At 42.9% G+C, this 22,068-nt stretch overlaps 1 protein-coding gene across 9 annotated transcripts in view; it reads left to right on the top strand.

Annotated features, from left to right (window-relative positions):
• The window catches only part of MAP7 (microtubule associated protein 7), a 110,654-nt gene that overhangs the window by 42,256 nt on the left and 46,330 nt on the right, over positions 1–22,068 (top strand). For all 9 annotated transcript variants that reach the window (XM_035538918.2, XM_035538919.2, XM_035538911.2 and 6 more), the window contains 2 exons: positions 15,851–15,916; positions 21,127–21,204. In XM_035538918.2, coding sequence (XP_035394811.1) covers positions 15,851–15,916; positions 21,127–21,204 — 144 coding nt within the window. The remainder of the gene's footprint in view (positions 1–15,850; positions 15,917–21,126; positions 21,205–22,068) is intronic.

The raw sequence follows: 22,068 nt of genomic DNA, 5'->3' as shown, positions 1-22,068 counted from the left end.
AAGCCTAATTGCTCAGGCAATAGACAGCGATGTTCTTGAGTTCCCTGGCTGTGCTGTCAAGGGGCTGTAGAGCAAGGTGATGTCTTACACAACCGCACCCTATGTGAATAATGCTAGTGATTGGCTTTAAAACATATGTTGTGTGAACAAAGACAAAACAACAAGGTGTCATGTACCATATTATTTCAGTCACATTCCCAAGTGCTTTCATCTTTTAGTAGTTCAGGACCTCATTAGCGGTAAGCTCTTGACTGCCCCGTCCCATGGAAAATCCTGTTCTCTCACAGACGAAATGGACGAGACATGAGTTAACCAAGAAGGGACGTCTGGAGTTAAAGTGGCAACAAATCTTGTCTGCACTGGAAGAAATCATTCTGCTTGCAGCACAAATGTCCAGGTCTGGTTGGATGGTGCAGCAGGTATGCATACAGAAACAGGAGTTTGATTAAAGGACAGGCAGGTAGAGGAAATGAGCAATTATAACTTAATGCTCGTCTGGGTCAACAGGAAGACAGGGACTGTCAGCGCTTTTGTGGAGCGTGGTTTTGAGACGCTAATGTTCTGCTCTCAGTGACGTTCAGCATAGCAATTGCGCTAGCTTTGGATCACTGTGGAAGATTGGCAGAACGATGGAAAGCACTTGTCTGGAGCTTGTTTGCAGTTGGTGAGGCTCTGTTAATTACAAAGGCCTTATCTGGAATTGTAGTGGGACTTTGCTAGTGCTTAACCTCTGTGAGTCGGTCATTTTGACTCCACGGTCTTTGTAATGAAATATGAAGGCCTAGAGCACCACTGATAGCCTCTGGCTCCCTGTGGAATGGGAGTCAGGAGGGCATGGCTCAGAAAGGGTAGCCTTCTAGGAAAGGCCGTTTTGGAGATAACTCCCACCACTGCAAAGCAGGGAGCCTGGGCAGCAGCTGGTGCCTGGCCTGATGCCGGCGGTGACTCAGCTGCGTGGCCCAAGTCTGGCGTAACCAAGCCTTGGCGTCTGTCTCCCATGTAAGCAAAAACTCGATAGTATCTAGTTAAGCCCCAGAGTTGTCTGTTTGGGGATCCTGGAGGTAATTTGTGAGAACCACTGCGTTGTTGGTACGGAGCCAGATCAATTCGGTGGTTGCACGCAAGAAGACGTAATGGCTCTGGCAACCAGCCTCTCAGCCACGTCTCCCTGCGTACAGGAAGAGCTGGAGGACAGTGGCTGAGTTGCTTGCCTGAAGGGGAAGCAGTCGTCAGTGCTTTTCCATCCCCGCCTCCCCCTCTAAGGGCACGGAGGGGAGGTCTCATTGCCCCTGCTGAAGCCACTGGACCTGTTGTCCCTGGCTGCCAGGCCCTGGAGCAGGCTGCCTGGGTGCTCAAAGCGTGACTCCGAGTGTGGTGGAGGATGCATTGCTATCTGGAGTCAGATGGTACCATTGCAACGTTATGTTGCTCATCTCTTCTCTTTTTGGTACCATTTTGTAATCTATACATTTTTGTGATGCTGCAATGGAGCACTTAATGCATGTTACAAAGGAGTAGATTGGGTTTGGGCGTATTCCGGTGGCACAGTTGAGTCACTTGCAACAAACACTCTCACCTGACCATCACGTTTTTCTCTATTTTTGTTGACCAAACAAGAGAATCCGTGCCAAGAACATATTCTATCAAAAGTTCTGAAGACACACATGGTATGCTATAGTTTAGTCTAGCAATCCTTGTAAAACATTTAGTGTTGAAAGACAGAGACTCAACCACTGTATAAATTATTGTAAACATGTTCTCATCGTCTCTGGAGGACAATTCAGACGCCCTTCATGAAATGCAGTATTTATTCCACTCCTGGTGATAGCAGAGTTTTGCTTCATTTTTATTGGTACCAGTCCATCACCGTTGAGCTGCTGCGAGGAGGTAGGAGACTCAGAGGTGTAAACTCTTGCCTCTATCTGGAATAAAGACAGAGCCTCTGTGGACTAAAGGGCTGTAATTCCGTGAAACATTTTCTTGGTGGTGTTGTAAAACCAAGATGTTTTGCATGGTAAAATAACTGGGTGAGAATTTTATCCTTCTTATGCTTGATATGAATTTTACAAGGCAGATGGCAAATAATTAAGGTTGCCTAACATTTCCCGTTAAAGGAGGCTCATTTCAGGCTCTTTATAACTTTGGAAGATTTAAATGGTTCAGCCTCTGTAAGGTTCAGGATCGGGAGGAGGAGGAGGAGGCAGTAAGATCAGGAAAAGAGCAAAGGAGCACTTTCAGTAGGGAAAGGGGAGGAGGAGTGCAGCTGGTGAAAAGGAAAGGAAAATATTGGCAAAACATGTCATTTTCCCCATCTGGTGGCAGGGCAATTTGGTCTGCCAAATCAGCTTTGTCAGAGAATGCAGCATTTAGGTTTCCTAAACTGCTTCGATAATCTGTTGGCGGGAGGTTATAAAATTAACTATGTATTTTTTACATTTATGGTGGTTTTTTTTTTGTGTGTGTGTTTTTGTTGTTAGTTTTAGGTGACTAATATGTGCCAGTACATAATGCAGTCTCCTCGTTAACATTGAAGATTCCAAGTCCAAGCACTGAAAAGTCAGGAAATTTCACAACGAAACTCGCCTGTGCAACTTGATTTAATATACCCTATACATGTACATACTACAGAATATTTTTTTTAAGCATGTGATTGTGTTTTTGGAAGGTAGCAGCCCTCTCATCAGTAAGGCTACTCTATGGTGAATGAAGTCAGGCTTTGATCTGTCTTAGCTGTACTGCTTATGTAAAGTTGTGAAGAAACAGCTTAATGGAAACTCCGTTGCAAACTGTTTTCTAGGTCAGTGTCTACAAACCTTTTGGGATTGTAAACAGTTTGTAGTTTAGTTATTAGAAACATTAAACCAAATACAAAGGTCTGTGCAACTTCTAGTCTCAACTTCTAGGCATTCATTGCAAAATACTGAACACTTGAAGAGTTTGGTTTAAAATTACTTCTGTTTTTTATTCTTGAATGTTTAAAACTTGGTGTTAAATAGATTTTGATTAGTGCAAGGTGCAGCACTTGGACATTTTACTTTACAAAGGCTGTGATTTCATTCTTGTAATACAATATAAAAATAGATCTGAAGAACAAAGCACGAAGTTTAACACTTATTCTTTGTTCTGTCCACTGTACACAAGCCAGCCAGCACCATGGTGGAGTTTTCCCAGGTAACAAAGGCACCAAATAAAATGACAATAATACTTTTTTAACACCAGCTTTGACTTGTTGGATAGATGCACTACCTACATATATCCAAGTAGAAGCAATGCGATGAGCCAATGGAAGATTTGTTGTTGTTTTAGCTCCCTTAGGAAAGCAGACTAAGAAGTTTTGGTTTTGATTTATTTTCTGTAGCAACCAATTTTTACGCATGTTACTTCTCTGGAAGATTTAGTTTTCAGGGGTCGTTAACACCTGAGAACTGCAGAATCCTTTCCAATAGGTTTTGAAATCATGGAACACCTTCAAAGTAGAAGCTGGCTAGTCAGAGAGAAAAGGTTTCCCTGAAGACCAGAGGGGGTGAAAAAAAAGTGAACGTTATGCCTCCTAAGGGTAAGAGCTGCAAATTATGGCAGTCAGGCAGTATAATTACCAAAACGGCTAACAAGCAAATTCTTGGAAAGCGAAAGACACGACACTTAGGGAACTAAAAGAAAACCTGCACGAACTCCCAATGTTTCTTGTCTTTACTATGAATTAATAGTTTCTTGTGACAAACGTTTGTGTTGCCACTAGAGTAGTCTGTGGCTGTCTCTAAGAAATCAGCTGCACAGTTTCTGTAGAGCAACAAAATCTTCTTTCTGATAAAAGTTATGTATATTTGGGGGCAGCATGTAAAGTTAAGATCTACTGCCAAGTACTCTGGTACTCATCCTAAGATCCCAGGAAGAACCCAGAGAAAGATATACTTTGGTTTTATCAATGTACCTGAAATAATGAGTTATTATCGTAACAAGAAAGCCAAAGAAGAGCTCTAGTAACCACTTGATGTGTTTGTATTAGAGAGGCTTAAAAATAAATGTTAGTGTTATTTGAAGATTGCATGCCGGTATATGCAATGTTAAACATATAATTTCAGAAAAACTTTACAAATGAATGGTGTGTTTAGAAAGTCAAAGATGTAGAGCTCAGAAATAATTAAGGTTGTTTGTGCAGCCTCAACTCTGTGTATGCAGTGCGGTAATTAACTATTAGGTCCTGCTGCTCGTATGTGAAGCAATGCCTCCTTCCAGGAAGTCCTGCTTACTGGCAGCTGAGTGAGGAAAAATCGCAATGAAGATTACGGGAAAGAATTGGCCCCTGAACTGATGTGATGGTCACCTTGAAAGACAAATTTTTCAGTAAACGGTGTCTTGATAATTTAGTTGATCTCCTGACTGGTAGTGGCTGCATTCATCTTGAACCTCCTTAGGTATGACGGCCTGGTTCTGGTACAGTTTTTACTTTTTATGGGGAGTGAGGTGATTAAGGCTCAGTCATGTAACAGAAATACATTTTTTTTGAGTCAATGTTTCAGCTTTGTTCTCTGTAGGAAGCATTCCTTCTTGCTTCACTGTTTCAGAATATATGCATTTTGCATCATATTATGTGCTTGTTTTATGTAGCTTACAGTAAAAGGACATATCTTTCATATAAGGAGCAGGAGAGGAATGAGAAAACTTGAGTGTTGCTCTTCCCCTAAGCAGTTACAGCATCCATTCTCGTGAACTTTCATTGCAAGGAAGCGGCAGGCATGCAGAAAATTGCCTCTTTTCCTCAGGCAGGTGTGGTTTTGATTAGGGCAATGGCCTGAACACACAGATCCGGGAACTTAGCTGCTGAAGAACAGCATGCAGTCTTTGCAGCTTGAACTGTTTCAGAAATCATTGTCTGCACAGAACAGGTTGTGTAAACAAAGCCTGGCTTCTGTGCATCTCTTCCTGCTGTCTTTAGCTGAGGCAGGTTGTTGCTATAGAGACTGGCAGTCATAATTCAAGTTCTGTTTTTTTTTTCAAGGCTGGAAGGGTGACTCTGAACATCCATGCAAAATGCATGAACCTTGCCCAGGAAGCTCTGCAGCAGTGGAACAGTTCCCCACAATACTTGCTGTGATCACTAGCTCCTAAGTGGTCCAGAACTTACCTCTAGGAGAGAAACCCCAGTGGATGTCCCAGACATAAATCTAAGCGGCCTAACGTGGTGCTGTGTGAAGATAATTAGGTGCCAGATGCGGTGTGGCGGTCTCAGGGTAATGCTTAACTTGGCTTCTCGGCCAAGAGGAGCTCTCGTGTTGGCCTGGTGTCGACACAGCTCTCCTGCTGTCAGTACCTGAGCTAGCTCAGTGTGCTGAGGCAGTAGATGAAACCCACATGGCAATTAACTTTTCCCTTAGTAAACAAAGTCGTGGCACTTTGATATTTTAGAAGCTGCATCTTGCAGAAATCTCTGTAGGTTCCGTAGGCAATTACGGTCAGCTTCAGTTTTACCCCACCTTCCTCTGCAAGGAGCACTGAATGTCCTCGATGTTAGCATTAAACAACACTACTTCTTCCCCACTACCCCCATCCTCCTTTCTTGCGGTTTGGACATCCTTATTTCTAGTGATTCGTTAGTAAAAGAGTTGAGAGGGTCTCCTGAAAGCCAGCTGTCGGCCCCTGTTCCTTTGGGAGTAAAACACTTCTCGGTCTCAAAGTCACTTGTCTGTTTTTGCAGATGTGTTTTTGTCATAAGCTGAACACAGCCATCAGTTCTACAGGCTAGGCTGGTGCCCTGTTTCTCGTGTGATGAGCCCCCATTTATCCTCCCCAAATGAGCCTTCCCTTGCAACAGAGTCCTCTTCATAGAGGCAACAGGATGAGGCTGAACATCTGTTTAAAGCAATTATGGGATGAAGGCCAGGAGCCCACTTAGTTTGGCAGGCACGGTGATTTTGAGTTTAAAGTAATTTAAAGTAGAGGAGGTGAAATCTTGGCTAATGGAGATCTCTTTATTGTAGGTGGCTTTTGTTAGGGGTGGAACACAAAGGGAACTGGCTTTCATGTGACAGGCTTGTAAGCAGGAGTCCAGAGAGCTGCTGTGCTGCTGGAGAAAGCTCTTTGGGGTACTCAGAAGGTCAGAGAGCTGGTGAATGTGTCTTAAAAGCATTTGGTGGTCAGAAGTGGTCAGAAGGAGAGCTGTGCTATAGGCCTCTTTTGCATCCTCGTGTGAGGTGATGGCTTAACTAGAAAGAAGGCTTTGAAAGAGAATCGTGCTGGTTTGAACCTCCTTTCTTCTGCTTGCAAGGTTTGTGTCACTTCATTTTACTGTATTTTTGCAGTGCTTTGTGTTTCTTTAAAATTCTTGCAACCTTTCTGGGGGTGAAAAGTGCTGGAAGCATCCTATTACTGAGTGCAGTTACCAGTTTATTACACACGCAGCAGAGCTCATCCTCACGTGGGGTACGCACCCTCGCCTGGATATGGTGTGCCCCTACGGGGATGTCCCCATATGGCAACAGCTACCGTAGGAAGGGATTAATTACCACGAGACGCGCAAACAGTTGTGCCTGGCTTCTGGAAGGTCAGCGTGGTGTTGTCACGGCAGAAGTGCCATCACCACAGGCCTGCTCTGTGTCACGGTGGTGGAGTTGGCAGGTGGAGGCTGTTCACCTCGTGGCACTACGTCCTGTCAGACCAGTGTGTCCCGGACAAATTTGGGAAGAGCTGAAAGCACGGAGGAGAGCATAGTTATGCACCGAGTTCAGCAGGGGTGTGATGGCCTGTGTCTGTCAGTGGGCTGGCTTCTTGCCACTGGAAGCACAGTGTCAGTCTGTGAGCTCGTGGGAGCCTCCTGAACTAACCTTAGATACAGTTCACTTTATGGAATATTGATTTTAATTAAAAATACACATTGCATCAAAATAACGTTTGGTTTTTTATGGTTGTTGATTTGGCTTGGTTGGTTTACTTTTTTAGGGGGAAGGGAGAGAGAAGCCATTACCTTCTCTTATTGCAAAGCCGAGACTAAAGAGGTTGCTTTGTTTTTAAAAATACTTAGCTCTCAGGATCAAATTGCTAACAGAGCAATCTACAGCTAAGTATCCATTTTTCCCCTCTTTCCATCCCCATATTGCCTTTACTGGAGCTGCTGTCTGTGTTTTTGTAGAACTCAAGGGCTGCAATGTGCATCGGTCACCGTGCCCTCTGAACGAGGGGGTATCAAATAGTGCACACTCAACGCGCTGTCCCCAGCTCCAGTGGCTTGACCTTGGGATCAGTGCGATGCTGAAAGCAGACAGGTCTGTGCCTAATTCTCCGGTTCCCAGCAGTAGGTGTCAGCTTCCTCGTGACTTGGACACTCTCACAGGAATTACCTCATTGTCTGGAGCAAGCTCGCCGGTCAAAGTCCAGAAAAGTGACTTTCACCCAGTGAAATGTACAGGTGTTCCCTTTCGTCCTCTGGGGCAGCCTTCAGCGCCCAGCCATTGGGGCAGCACGCAGGAGCAGGTCCTGGACGTGGGGGTCTGTCTGCCGTAGCAGTAGCCAGTGCTGCCCGCAGCACTCCCAATTCAGGAGGAGAGCTGCTGCTACTCTTGCACCTGGGGTGAAAGTATTTTGGCCTTGAGCAAAAGAATCGCAGACTGACCATTGTGGGTCTGATATTGCCCAGGTTTGGTGTTTGTACGCTGCCTGGGACAGGCTGCAGAGCACACGATGTTGGGGTTGGGTGTCTGGAAATGACGTAAATGACGTTGCTCTGCAATCCCTCAGCAGGTAGCATCTTGGCTTTTATTTTGGTGAGGTGTAATTCAAAAGCTTCCTTTCATGTCTCTCATCTGTATCTGGCCAGACTTGCCAGCCAGAACCCCTGCTTGGCAGCACAGGCTTCTTCAGTAGCTAACAGGGACCTTTCTTCCAGTGCTCCTCTAATGTTGATATCGTTGCTCCATATTGCAGTATAATGACCTGATATAATTATCCAGGACAAATAATGTGCATGGTCACATTTTTATAAATGCCGTTACGTTTAGCTTTGTGTTTCTTTTTTCTTTGAGAGCCTAAGCAGCATAAGGGTTCTGCCTGCACAGGCACTGTTTGCTGTGTTGTCCTGTGGTATTTAATATTTCAGAATTCAGTACTTTAAAAAGCCAACATAGTAAGCCAAAAGTAATTTTTTATGAATAGGCATCTCCCAGTAGAGCAGTTACACAGTTTTAACTTAAAAAAAATCCCCATGTGTCCCTTTTCTTGTAGATACTTGCGATATCCAATTTTGTCTGTGGATTGTTTCCAAAGAAATCTGTTTATGCTTCTGTCTTTAAGTGTTTTACAACTTAGTGATGAATTAGCTGTGACAGTTTAAAATCATCTGTCTTCCTAGTCTACAATATGATGAAAACAACAGCAATTTCTATACAGTTTCACGAGTAGTAAACAGCAATGCTGAGGAGTTTTCATTTCTGCTTAGCTCAGCCAGGACAGTAGAGACTGAAGGCTGTCAGTGACCGTGCTTTGTGTGGCAGCTCTGATGGTAGACTTCTGTGATAAGTGCCAGAGGAAAGAAAACTGGAATAGTCACTGTAGCTTGGTATCTTTTAATTTATTTATGTTTGCAAACCAGACATTAAGTTCCTCTGCACTGGAATTATGAGAAGATGTATTTCAGCTTCAAGTTTCTTAGAATATAAATTATTTTAATGCATGTAAAATTAATTCTAGGCATATTTAAGTGAGGTGTAAACTTTGCTTTGGTTTACTATTTCAGTGAGTAAAAATGAATTCTAGATTACGCTATCACTCTTTTGAGTCAAACCTCTATTTGTGAATGTACTATGCAAATACCGCCGTTTAGACTTTAAAAGAATGGGTATTTTCCATTTGCTAATGTTGGAAGTATCAAAAAGCTTATGTCCTAAACTGTGAAGGCACATATTAACTGTATTAAAAATAGCAAACTGGTCTATTGTCTGCAAGTACTCTTCATTTTACCCCAGTTCCCTCAACAGTTCCATCAACCAAGCTCCCTTAACAAGAGAATCGAAGTGTTGACATCCAACCAAAATTAGGTGCATCTCTTTCTTCTTTTAAGATGGAAGTAGAGGTCTTAGTTTGGAATCATTCAAACGTGTTAGATTTAAGCTTTTTTGGTGAATTCACATGTTGCAGTTTTTACAGCCTTGCTGCTATGGTAATGGGAAGACCCTTGTAAATCTTTTTTTTTTTTTCTTTTAAAATAATTTTATGAAGAGCGTTGCTAATGAGAACATTTTGTTACAAAAGGATTTTGATTGGAGCTCTAATGGCTTAAGCAGACCCAGTTTATTAACAGTTTTCTGTAGCATTTGGATTAAGAAGCCTGAGGGTATTGGTTTGGAAGTGTTTCAGTTTTTCCTCTGAAGTGGTAGGTCTGTTAGGAAAGTTTTTCTAGCCTCCCTTTATGAACCATATAAACCAGGGCTCTTAAGAGGGCTTCTGGGTTTGGGTGGAGGAGAGAGGGGGCTTGACAGTAAGCGTGAAGGGCATAGGTTTTCCTCCCTGATGCTTCGGTCCTGCTCCTGTCTGCATGCTCTGCCCCCAGGGGTAACCTGAAGGGACGGCAGCACTGTGCCACCCACTGCTGCCTGGGCACCCTCGGCCTCACAACTGGCTCCCACCCCCTGGACCGAGCTGCTGCAAAATGCACGTCAACAGCACACACCCTTGTCCCTCCTGCAGCCTGTTTTTCAGTCCTACAGTCCTTTCTTCTCTGGATATTTCATTTGCTTCCCCATCCTGTCGTGTGAAAAACTCTCAGATTTGAGCTCACCCCCAGCGCTGCTCCGAGCCGCCGGGCTCTGAGCCTTCTCTTTGGAGGCTGGCAGCAACCTACAAGCCACCAGGTATTGCTTCCTTCAGGGAAGGGAAGCTTTAAGTTGGTTTTGCCGTGGAGGAGAAAAGGAGGAGATGCTTTATATATGCAAAAAATGCTCAGTACCTGTGTTTCTGCACATTTCAAGTGTCAGAGCAAACCTCTCAGACACAGCTGTTGTGAACAGTACATACAAATGAATTTCAGTGATGAGATGGTTTGGTTTTGTGTTCAGACTTTTGTGGTTGGGTCTCTCTGCTTAATTGATCTTTGTGCTCCTCAGCAGGGCCCTGCTGTAGCTCGTGGTGGTAGAAAGTAAAGAATTTTCTTGCTATCTTGTTTTGAAGGACTCTGATAACTGTTCTGTACATGTGCACAAGAGCTTACAAAAGCAAAACTGACACTGACTGTCAGTGTCCTCTTTTTACACTTAAAGCAAATAATCTTATGAAAAAGCACATACAGGTCCTGAGCTGCGTGGGCTGCACCGTTGTTCTTGCTGCATAAAGCGAATAAACAAAAGCAAGGAGCAGCCTTGACTTGGCATTCAGCTGAGGCACAGCTGGAGGAAGAAGGTCTGTCAGGAGGTGCTTGTGGCCAGGGTCAGCCCGACCCCCGGCACCCTGCGGAGGTGCTAGGAAATGTTTGTTTCCAGCTGTGCTGAAGCAGATTGCCAGGCCCAGTTCTCCCCAAGCTCCTCTTGCTACTGACAAGTGGATTTTGTGAAAACTATTATCTTTAACAAGCATGCATATGTGTTTTATTCTGTGGTGTTTTATTTTGTTTGTTTGTTTGTTTGTTTTTGATGGTTTTGTTTGTTTACTTTTTTTTTGAAGGTTTATTGTGTCCCAGATTTCTGAGGCAGAGAGCAACCATAACTTTGTCCAGACTTACTCTGAAGGCTTTAATATTAGACATCCAGCAGCTTGGTTTTTACCTTTTATCTATCATCTGAGCTGCATGCATCGTATAAATTTTTTGGTCAACGATAGATCTTTCCGACCTATATCTCTCGAGAGGTCACTGTCCTTTGTTCCCAGGTTTCCAATCTTAAAATACAAGTAGAAGATCAGCCTGGAGTGCAGTGCTTACCTCTAGAGGAATAGACAGCACCAAAGCGTTACTGAATATATTGCTTTGCCAAGCGTATATGTGGATGATACTGATGATGCAAAGAATAAGAAACGCTAAAGATTTGTAAGATGTGTTTTACTATAAATAAGAAGAGCGGTGTTTACATGTGTGCGTGTTGGTGATGCCATGTTCATAATTTGTGGATGTAAGAAAAGAAAAAAGTCAAGAGCAGTGAGAAAGCTTTCAGTTGTGCTGGACTTCGTTGCCTCTGTATCCACCCCCAAGGATCCCGACTCACATGAAGTTGCTAGTAGGATAAACATTCCAGTTTTGCCATTAGAGGGAATTTCACATCCAAACTTAACTCTTTAGTCTTTAAACTCGGTGCTGTTGCTTTCAAACAGATCAGCTAGGTGCTGAATGCTCCCAACACAGCAATATTTGTGAATTGATCAATGTGCCAACCAGCCACGGGTCCGGGGGATAGGTTTTCTTTAGTCCTTCCTCCTCAGTCCTAGCTGTGTCTTTTCTCCTGGCTGTTTCTCACTGCTTCTGCCTCACACTCGTGGAATTAGAGCAAGCAGTGGAAGGCCGTGCCCAGTTCACCCCTCAGCACACCATTTGCCCAGAAGTGTCTGAAATGGCGGATGTGTGGTGGCCGCGTGCCTTGGGCTAACCCGTGCGTGCGCTCTTTCCTGTTAGCACAGCCCTGTCCAGTTCCCCGTTTCCAACACCCACAGGGTGCGGTCCTGTGAGGGGTGCTGGGTGTGACCTGAACCTGTCACTGGTCTGAGCACCATCTTTTGTTTGTGGTCTCCAAGTGTCCCCTCACACCGCGTGTCATCTCTTCAGGGTGCCGCTTCTGGAGGTCGAGGCCCCGTAGCAGAGCTGCCTCTGTGCTGTGGCTGGCGGCCTTCCTCAAAGGACCAGAGCCTCAGACTCTTGCCAGTGTGACAGCACTGTCAGGGCAAGCACATCGGGGTTGTATGCCTCAGAGGGGAGAAGAGAGGCAAGCATTAGGAAAAAAAGATCAGAAGAAACATCAGAAAATGCCTGGTGGGGTTGGGGCGGAGTGAAGAAGGCAGAGCGAGACTCCTCTCTGTGACACAGTGACAAGACCATAGGCACAAAACCAGAGTCACAAAACTGAAATACAGGAAATACCATTCAGACATAATTAAAACTTCCCTGCTTTGAAGAGTGGCCAAACAGTGGCACAGGTTGCCCAGAGAGGCTGTGGAGTCTCCGTCCTTGGCAATGTTCATAAATCCAATGGGGCATGGCCTGCTGTAGGCAACCCCACTTTGGGCAGAGGGGTGGGCTTTGTCATCCCTTCCAGCCTTGACAACTCTGGTTCTGTAATTGTTTTCCCCAATGTATCTACACTATTACTCAGGCTGTCTTCAACATTTTATGTTTCCAGAATGCTGCACAGAAAAATATCCTGTTATTTCGAATGCTTCTTTTAATAATCATTTTCCCTCCTTAGGAAGGGAGTGGTTCAAGATAAGCAAGAGAGCAAGTGCTAGGTAGTGAATGGTGTCTCTCCTGGCACATGTTAGGTTATTGAGTCTTGCTGGAAACAATTTTGTCAATATGTAAATTTGTATTTTAGATGCTTAGTTGTCTGTCTGATCATCTGTTTGCATCTTTAGAGCAAGAAGTATTTTGTGTGGGAGTGCACATGCACTAGCTTCTTAATACTTGTGCCAGTTCTTATTTGATATCCAGCATCATTAAAATTCATGGTTGTGCCATCTGTTCTTTTCTTCATCACTTGTTGTGGTCCTGTGCCTATGTACTAAAACTGTGTCAAAATATTCCAAGGAAGAGTCAGAAGAAAGGAAATATGGAAGAAATATTGCTCTGTGTAGCTAGGCTCTGCTACAAGTGTGTTATCTGGATTATCTGTACACTTAAACCATTGTTTTGAAATTAAAGAAGTATTGCATAATCCTACAGTGCAATGTTTGAGGAAAATAATGCACATGCACTGTAGGAGGCATGCAGAGAGACTTGTGTCAAAGCTTTCAGAAGATCAGTGCTCTCACTAATGCTCAGAAACAGTATATTTAATATTTACAGCAGTTTCTTCTTCTATCACATGATGAACTATTCAAAGGTAAATGAGCTCACGATGTACATTCCTCATACATTACAGCGGGTCTTCCTCTGACAATATTCTAAATAGCTGTTTCAGGCAGGAGAACAGTCCGTTTCCTCCCCCAAAATAAGGTAGTACTTTCCTAGTAAGATATTATATATCTTATATATATATATATATATATATATATATATATATATATATATATATATATAAATGCACTTACTCTGATGAATAAAACACTTTTTTTCCGGTGTAGTTCCACCCATTTGGAGCATTGAAAGGAAAAAGTATGTTTTTTGATAATGGCAGATCCTACCAAGTCTGGAAGTGCCAGTGTTAAGTGTTGCTCAGGTTATTTCACAAAAATCAGTGGCCTTACTTATTGGTAGAATGAATCCTAAGCATGAGGCCTTTAAAACAGCGAAGTGCTAAAATCTTTTGTTTGGCTGCCTGTTATGCCATGTTATGCCTGTTCTCTTTCTGAGCTGGAATCAGTATTCATTAGGTTCAACAGCAGTTTCTTCTATGGATTAAAAGAGACTTAATATAGCTGTTCCCTCTTTTATAGAAGAGGATTGTCTTTTTTGTACAATTTAAAATTTCACTTTTTTTTTGTGAGATGGTGTGATTTTTGAATGCTGATCTCAGCAAAAAAAATGCTTTGAACATTGAATATTTGATCGAAGCTTTTTCCATTTCCCTCCACTGCCTGCACCCCCCCCCCAAAAAAAAAAAAAAAAAAGATGGATTAAGTGTTAATATAGGTTCCTCTTGCTGTCTTTTATCATCCATGTTCCTCCTGAAACGTGCCTGTAGAAGGAGTTAAAGGAGAAACAAAGATTGTTAGGCCATGTAGGTAATCAACTCACTGAGGTGCTAAGGCTGGGCTCTATAGGAAAATTTTTGGAGCCTGCTGAAAAATAAATTGTTTTTAAAGTGAAGTTAATGCAGGAATGCTTGTTTAGTTTTTTAAAGCTAAATGTTTTTTTCCAACTCTCATTCCTAGTGAGATTTTATGTATTTTTTTTTCCTCCCCTCAGCTATATCAATATAACTTTCTTTTTATCCTTGCTTGCAAATACTTCCTAGCTGTCTGTGGAGGGGTTTTTAGAGTTATTACAGTCTGTCTGTGCACTCATCCCAGATTGTAGTGTTCTGGACTCAAATGCTGCTATAGTGGAGCTCTTGGAGGTGAAGATGAATCGTAAGCTGAGAAAATTGTGGCATCTAATTTCCTGCCTGAGTTTTCAATTAAATAGACGCTAAGCCAAGGATATGGTGGTGATTTGAAGTATGATAATGAATCTTTTCATTTTCCTTTATGAGTGGTCACTGAAAGGGCATCCAGAGCACTAGAATTACCTCTTTCTAGGGCCTGATCAAATGTCTATGGATAGCCGGGCCCAGAGAGTTGTGGTGAATGGAGTCAAATCTGGTTGGAGGCTGGTCACAAGTGGTGTCCCCCAGGGCTCGGTACTGGGGCCAGTCCTCTTTAATATCGTTATCGATGATCTGGATGAGGGCGTCCAGTGCACCCTCAGTAAGTTTGCAGATGACACCAAGCTAAGTGCGTGTGTCGATCTGCTCGAGGGCAGGAAGGCTCTGCAGGAGGATCTGGATAGGCTGGACCGATGAGCTGAGGCCAACTGTATGAAGTTCAACAAGGCCAAGTGCCGGGTCCTGCACCTGGGGCGCAACGACCCCAAGCAGAGCTACAGGCTGGGAGATGAGTGGCTGGAAAGCTGCCTGGCCGAGAAGGACCTGGGAGTATTGGTTGACAGTCGGCTGAATATGAGCCAGCAGTGTGCTCAGGTGGCCAAGAAGGCCAACAGCATCCTGGCCTGTATAAGAAGCAGTGTGGCCAGCAGGTCTAGGGAAGTGATTGTGCCCCTGTACTTGGCTCTGGTGAGGCCGCACCTCGAGTACTGTGTTCAGTTTTGGGCCCCTCGCTACAGGAAGGACATGGACGTGCTCGAGCGAGTCCAGAGAAGGGCGACCAAGCTGGTGAGGGGTCTGGAGAACAAGTCTTACGAGGAGCGGCTGAGGGAGCTGGGCTTGTTCAGCCTGGAGAAGAGGAGGCTCAGGGGCGACCTTATCGCTCTCTACAGTTACCTTAAAGGAGGCTGTAGAGAGGTGGGGGTTGGTCTGTTCTCCCACGTGCCTGGTGACAGGACGAGGGGGAATGGGCGAAAGTTGCGACAGGGGAGTTTTAGGTTGGATGTTAGGAAGTACTTCTTTACCGAAAGGGTTATTAAGCATTGGAACGGGCTGCCCAGGGAGGTGGTGGAGTCGCCATCCCTGGAGGTCTTTAAAAGACGTTTAGATGTAGAGCTTAGCGATATGGTTTAGCGGAGTACTTAGTGTTAGGTCGGAGGTTGGACTCGATGATCTTGAGGTCTCTTCCAACCTAGAAATCTGTGTCTGTGTCTGTCTATTAAAAATATTAAGAAATCTCTCCTCACTGAGACTTCAGTTAGGTCATAAAATATTCTCTTTTCAATTCTGGATAATGGGTGCATCAGTAATTTGTGAAGTCTGTGAAGTTCTTACTGGTATCTTGTACCATACCTTCAGAAACCTAGGGTATGCGAGTCACCTTTACCAACACAGTTTTCTCACCTTGCATTGCAATATGTTTGCTTCTTCCAAGTTAGCCTGCAGTTTCATTCAGTTATTTCCACTAACTTGTTTTTATCGTTGTGATTCATCCAACTTCTTCAGAAGGGAAATTTTAATTAAAAAAAAAAAAAAATTTGTTCTTTGGAAATAGTGGTTTCCAAAGCATCACTGAGAAGGGAAAAAGAGAGCTATTGTCTAACAATATGGTTAATTAAATCTTTTTTCTTTCCTTATTTTATCAGCTGAAGGTTCTAAAATACAAGACAAGAAATTCACTTCAGGACAAAGCAACACTGGAACTAAAACAGGTATGCCCTTCTGTATGTTTCACATTGTAAAGCTATTTGCTTGCCTCAATGGTATGTTAAAAGCAGATGTCTTCCTAGGAACTTTTAAGACATTTTATGTTCTTATACCTCTCTTAATATTTCAGTCAAAACTGTGACTGTTCGTATTTAGTTAGGCAGGAGTCTCTGGTTGTTCACAAAGAAGCAAAACTAAAAAAGCTCCTTGTGCTTTAGTGCAGTTTAGGAATAAGAGTTGGGAAGTGAGATAAGGTTACAGAAGCCACTGTACTTGCATCTGTGCTTGCACTGGAATCTGTTGTAGACAAGGGTTTGCAGCTTTATATAAAAGTGCTTCTGTTAGACTCTTCCTCACTTATCACAATGTATGCCATCTTCTGTAGTGTACTCTGCGCAGTAGGCAGATGTTTGTCATTACCACACCCCACCTGATAGGTATATTGTGTGGATTTAATTCAGAGTTCACTAATGCTGCACTTACACAGTTCAGACTATGTACTGAAATGCTTAATGTAATCCTTGATGCCCTGTGTCTGTTCCTCTTGCATGCTTAGACCGAGACCCAGATCACCACTGAGATACCTGAGTTTTGCCTGCGTTGCAGCATAGGTGCTTGTGCTGTTGAGGGCTCAGCACCTTATAAGGACCCCCACTGTAAGGACCCCCGTTTCAACTCCTGGGCAGCCTGGCAGCTCAGTGGCTGCTTCATCCTGACAGACTCTTCCCAAGCCCCAGTCTGGGTGCCTTTGGCCTCTGCCCCTGCAGGGGAGCAGTCCTGGTGCTGCCTGAGTTCAGCTCACACCGTGTCAGGCAGCGCTGGCTGCAGCACAAGGAGCTGGCTGCTCTCAATCAGGCAGCGGGAAGAGCAGGAGAGAATGCATTAACGTGACCCACTTTTATGATGAAAACACAGCTCCTGAAGTTGTACAGTGTTTAATACCCACTTTATCCTGCAGTAGTTTAATCCCTGTCCCTCACTTCTCAGGCGGGTGTCCTAGCTGCTCCCATGTCCCTCCATCTGTACTGGTGTGTAGGAGGGGGCGCAGAATTCCTGGGTGCAGGGTTCAGCTCTGCACCCAGCTGGTGAGAGTCCCTGCCTTGAAGAGGGGATTCCTGAGAGCTGTTTTTTTCCTTTAGGCTGCATGAGAATTGTATGTCAAACATTGTTTGAGTTAGAAAGGAGAGACTGTTTGCGGCAGGAGTGACAGCTGTCATTGTAAAGGAAGTCATTGTCTGGAAGGTGTCTACAGGCTGAACAAATATTAGGAGTCCAAGGGAAACACAGGCAACTCTGAATGTGTGCGTGGGAGTGGGAAGGGAGCTAGACAGAGGGGAGGGTTTTTGAGATCCAGGCACGCATCTTTTCAAATGATGCTGTGGCTTACATATTTCTCCCGGCAGCTCCCCCGTGAACTAGCAAACAATCTGGCTGTTGTTTTCCACTCTATTTCTTTTAGTTTCAGTAGTGCGAGAAATTGGAACCCTAGGAGTTGAGGACAGAAAGGAAGTGGCCATTTGTGAGAAGAGGCTGAGAGGATTATAGATGTATATGAAGAATGGTAGTAGTCTGAGGTAGTTTTGAAGTCACATTGAGTGCAGCTGGTAGTCACCTGAGCTGTAGAAACTGGCCATATATAATACATATGATAGCTAGATTGGAATTTTTCAAAGTTTGTAATTTCTACAAATGCCAACTGAGTTTAAGAGTTCAGTATTAATTATCTGGAAGCTTTGAAAAGACTGTGTTTTCCTTTTCTTAGTATAATGAAGGACCAAAAAAGGCTGGCATTTCAATACTGAATTTCTGAGGGGTGGGGGGGGTGGGGGGTGGGAAACAACAACAGCAAAACTATGGCATCTAAGCTACTTAAGTGGACTGGTAAAAAAATAATAATTAAAAAAAAAACTTGAACTCATGTTAAGCACTACAAGTTCACGAAAAACTTACAAAATTAAATTTCCCTTAGTAGAACTATGGCTTATTTAATCTCCAAATGCCCCTCTCAGGCATAATGTTAAGTATTTGTATGTTCTGTCTTACGGCTGTGCTTAGTACAAATCTATTGAAGCATAGCGGAACAGGTTTCTGAGCATGAGTTTACATGCTTTGCATTGTAACCGGACTGCAACTTGTTGCAGCAGCATGGTCCTCCTGGAGTGTCCTCTCTAAGGCTTTGCACACACCCAGTTATCAACTCTTTCTGTAAGAATTGAGACATTCTGACAGGATTTGTTACAAATGACGTTTCCCACTTCCTCATGCAGCAACGTAAAGCTACTGCATGATGATGAATTTGAGCAAGGGGGAGTACCTTGTATGTTTGTCCTGGTATTCCTACTAAAATGCCAGTCCCCCAGTATTTGCCTGATGGGTTCTTAACACAAAGAGGCAGGAGAAATAAACTGGGGAGCAGTCCCAGTGAACTTCATTGTTTTGCAGCAATTTGAAGCTATGTACTTGGGGTCTCAGCATATCGTAATGTAGTTGTTTAAGGTTGGACCTGTAGCCCAACTATGAAAGATCATCGTCAAGGCCTGGGAAAGACATTTTAACTAATACTGTAAGACTTGTTCCAACTACCAGTAGAGCAAAGGCAGTGTGATGGCTGGTGTGCTACAAACGTGTTGTCCTTGTGCCAATATTGATTTACTCCTTTGTGCCCCCAAATGTATCTAATATATATATTTCTTGTACTGAAAACATGCTTGCATTCTGCATAGCCTGCAACTTGATGTGAATTCCTTGGGATTGTTCTAACAGCCTGGGGTACTGGGAGGGGGTGTGCGTGTGGACACTATCAGGTGTGTGATACAGAAAAAATAATTGGGTATCTTGAAACAGAATGTCAGAGGGCAGTTTTAAAGATTTATTTTATTCCTCATATGGCTTGTAATTAGGAATTCTTAAGGGAGACCTTTTCAGTTTGCCTGTCCATATAACCCTACTGCCTCTTTGAAGACTTGCTTCCTCTCCACTGATAAGGAAATCTTCTCTCAAGAAAGCAGGAAAAAAATTGAAGGAAAATAGTACATTCTGAAAGAAGTGGGATTTCATATTATCCCCCAGTGTCTCATCACTCTGTCAACTCAATGTTACACTGACTTTGCTGACAGCCCCTGAAGGGAATCCTTGTTTTCCAGGGGAATTCATATTGGGTGTGCATTATTCCAGTAGCACTAATTACTCATGATATAGAAATTCATGTTTTGTGACTTCTGTGTGCCAGCCACAAGAGAGAAGGAATATTATTACCCTTTTGACCTGCGTCTGCATGCTGAAGAGGCTGCATGCAAGTCAGCATGTTTCTCAATATCAACCTAATGTTAATTTCCACTGTACATCGGACAAATCTGTGCAATGCCATGGCTAGATGTAGTTTCATAAATGGCAGCACTGTGTGCTATTTAACCAGCGTTAAAGGTTTGATCTGTAGCTGGGCGATGGATTATCTTTGGCTTTGGTGACTTGTCCACTTTTTGTACCTTTCATCGGAGCTATAATGTTTGAATGTTCTTCTTCCTACCCACTGTGCAATGGGATTTCTCCCAGCTGTTCTTTTCATCGATACTGACACCATTAATTGAGGCTGTATTCTCTGGCCATTGTTGAGATGGCCATTTTTCACTGAAAAGAATTTAAGAGTAACTAAACTGAAGCTAGCCATCAGTGAATTCTTTCATTCAAGAAGTCTTGTCATCCTGATGCAGAAACTTCTGTTGGAGTATGAAATACACACCGCTGACTTTTATCTAATTCATATAGCTGTGTAAAAGTCATCCCTACTTCAGGGATTTATTTCTGCAAATACATATTTTTAAACCTCATTTTTATGACATCGTTTTGCTAGTAATTTTTTTCATAGGTATGCAGTGTACACACAAAGAGGCTGACTTTACGTGTTTGTGCAGACTGCTTATTTATGTATTCCTACTGAATAATGAAAAGCATCTCAGTTACAGATATCTCTGTTTTTATGTGCACTTCCATGGTGACAGGAAGTTCCAAATAGTTCTTTACTTCAACATAAAATATTAAAAAATAGAATTCACATCAATATTAAAATAAGTCATACTGCTTCGTTATACACAGAAAGCTTTTCCATTTTCTGTGTCTTTTTGTTTGTTTGTTTCTTCGCTTGTTTTTGTTCAAAGCGGACTTTTTCAGTGCTAGTGAAAAAGCATAAAATCAACAGCTTTCCAAGTTTAACAGAAGAAGCTAAGGATGAGTAGGAAATTAGTTTTGGCAGCATGCTGAGATGAATAAGGAGCTCAGATTTTGTGCCTGTTTGGTCTTTGGCTCCACTGCTGAGACTGGAAGTAGGATGTTAGCTGTTTAGCATTTTGTTGTTTTCCAGATAGCTTATTTTGTGGCACCAAGCACATGATACTTTCCAACCAAACTTGAATTTTGTAGTCAAGAATGGTTCTGACATAGATTTTTCATATTACCCTTGGTCTTACTGCTGTGATCCAAGCATCCAGTGGCAGATAATTTTAAAGAAATTGTGTGGCTAACTCACAACTTTAAAAGATAGTTGAGGAAATTCTCTTTCTTTGCTGGTAGTACACCATTTCATGTACATGCTGCACCGTTTTAACGTGTCTGACAGAGCTTTTAACGCATGCATGCACAAACAACATCTGTAGGAGATCAGTATCCTGCTGTCTTAGTTCTCACTCTTCAGAACTTCAACCAGAACTGCTACAGTGTTTTGAGCCCATCTATTTTGCATGCATACTGAGCTTCTTCAGGCTTCTCAAATAGGACTGATTTGTTTTTTGAGTCAATACTGGTGGGAAGAGGGTGCTGCATTATAATTGGAGAATTTCCTGTGAACGCATTTTGGAAGGAGGTTATGGAATAATGAACAATATTTAGTCAGAGTGCTTTCAAGCCGTCAAGTTGTTTTAAGCTAGGAAAAAAAGAATAAAACATTTTCCTCATGAGTTTTCACAGGTAGTAGTCTTGCTTGGAATATTCAGGGTTACAACTTAGTCCATTTTGGGGGAGTATTTTACATCTTCATAATTAGAGCGCATTCGTAGTTGTTTAATTGTTCTATATTTTTTACATAAGAGGGATTTCTGGAAAAGTGATCTATTTTGAAAGTAGAATGATTAGAGGTGCTTAATATTCATTCCCCTAAAAACTTGTTTATGTTGCTATTGGATTTCATACTGTATGATTAATATTCCTCTCCTTCCATTTGCAGACTACTCGCCTATACTAAAGGTCGATGACAGGCAACGGCTTGCTAGAGAAAGGAGAGAAGAACGAGAAAAACAGCTAGGTAAGGCCTATTGTATTGTTTTGCTGTTGCTTTTCTTATTAACTATCACTTTCATTCCGTGTTTTTGCCAGTTTGCATTTAGTAGCATTCAGAAAATTGATCATGCTAGATGGGCAGTATCATTCCGGAGAGACTATTACATCTTTAAAGTAGATCTTGTAATTCATGCACATCTCAGGATTCATTGTTGATATTCCTTTCATATACCTGTTACTTAATCTGAATCTTAATGAATATGAGAGGAACTCTTTGTCAGGGAGTGTAGTGGTAGGACAAGGAATAATGGCTTTAAACTAGAAGAGGGTAGGTTTAGATCAGGTATAAGGAGGAAATTCTTCACTCAGAGGGTGGTGAGGCCCTGGCCCAGGTTGCCCAGAGAAGCTGTGGATGCCCCATCCCTGGAGGTGTTCGAGGCCAGGCTGGATGAGGCCCTGGGCAACCTGGTCTGGTGGGAGGTGTCCCTGCCCATGGCAGGGGGATAATCTTTAAGATCCCTTCCAACCAAACCATTCTATGATTGAAGAAAACAAATTTAAGTTTACAAGCTGTCAGGCTCTGTACCGCACTTTGCATGTGCAAGTCTAGATTGAGCAGGGAAATGACATTTATTCATCTTTTCTTATTACAGTTTACATGCAGTGTTTCAAAAATGCATTCACACACATTTATGTGCGGATTTTGTTTTTGTTTGTTTGTTTGTTTTCCCCCCAAGTTAATAGAGTGGTGCTTCTCCCTTCCTCAAAGTATTTTGATTTTAAGTATCATGGCACACCTTCATTTCTCATTATGTTTGAGATTTAAAGATATCCAAAGCAGGCTTCAGCCATAGTCAGCCCAAGAGCTAGATATTCAGTAGCTGTTAAA

The sequence above is a fragment of the Cygnus atratus genome, chromosome 3 (assembly GCF_013377495.2).
Source record: "Cygnus atratus isolate AKBS03 ecotype Queensland, Australia chromosome 3, CAtr_DNAZoo_HiC_assembly, whole genome shotgun sequence".
Taxonomy (NCBI): Eukaryota; Metazoa; Chordata; class Aves; order Anseriformes; family Anatidae; genus Cygnus; species Cygnus atratus.
This window is presented reverse-complemented; position numbering and strand designations above follow the sequence as displayed.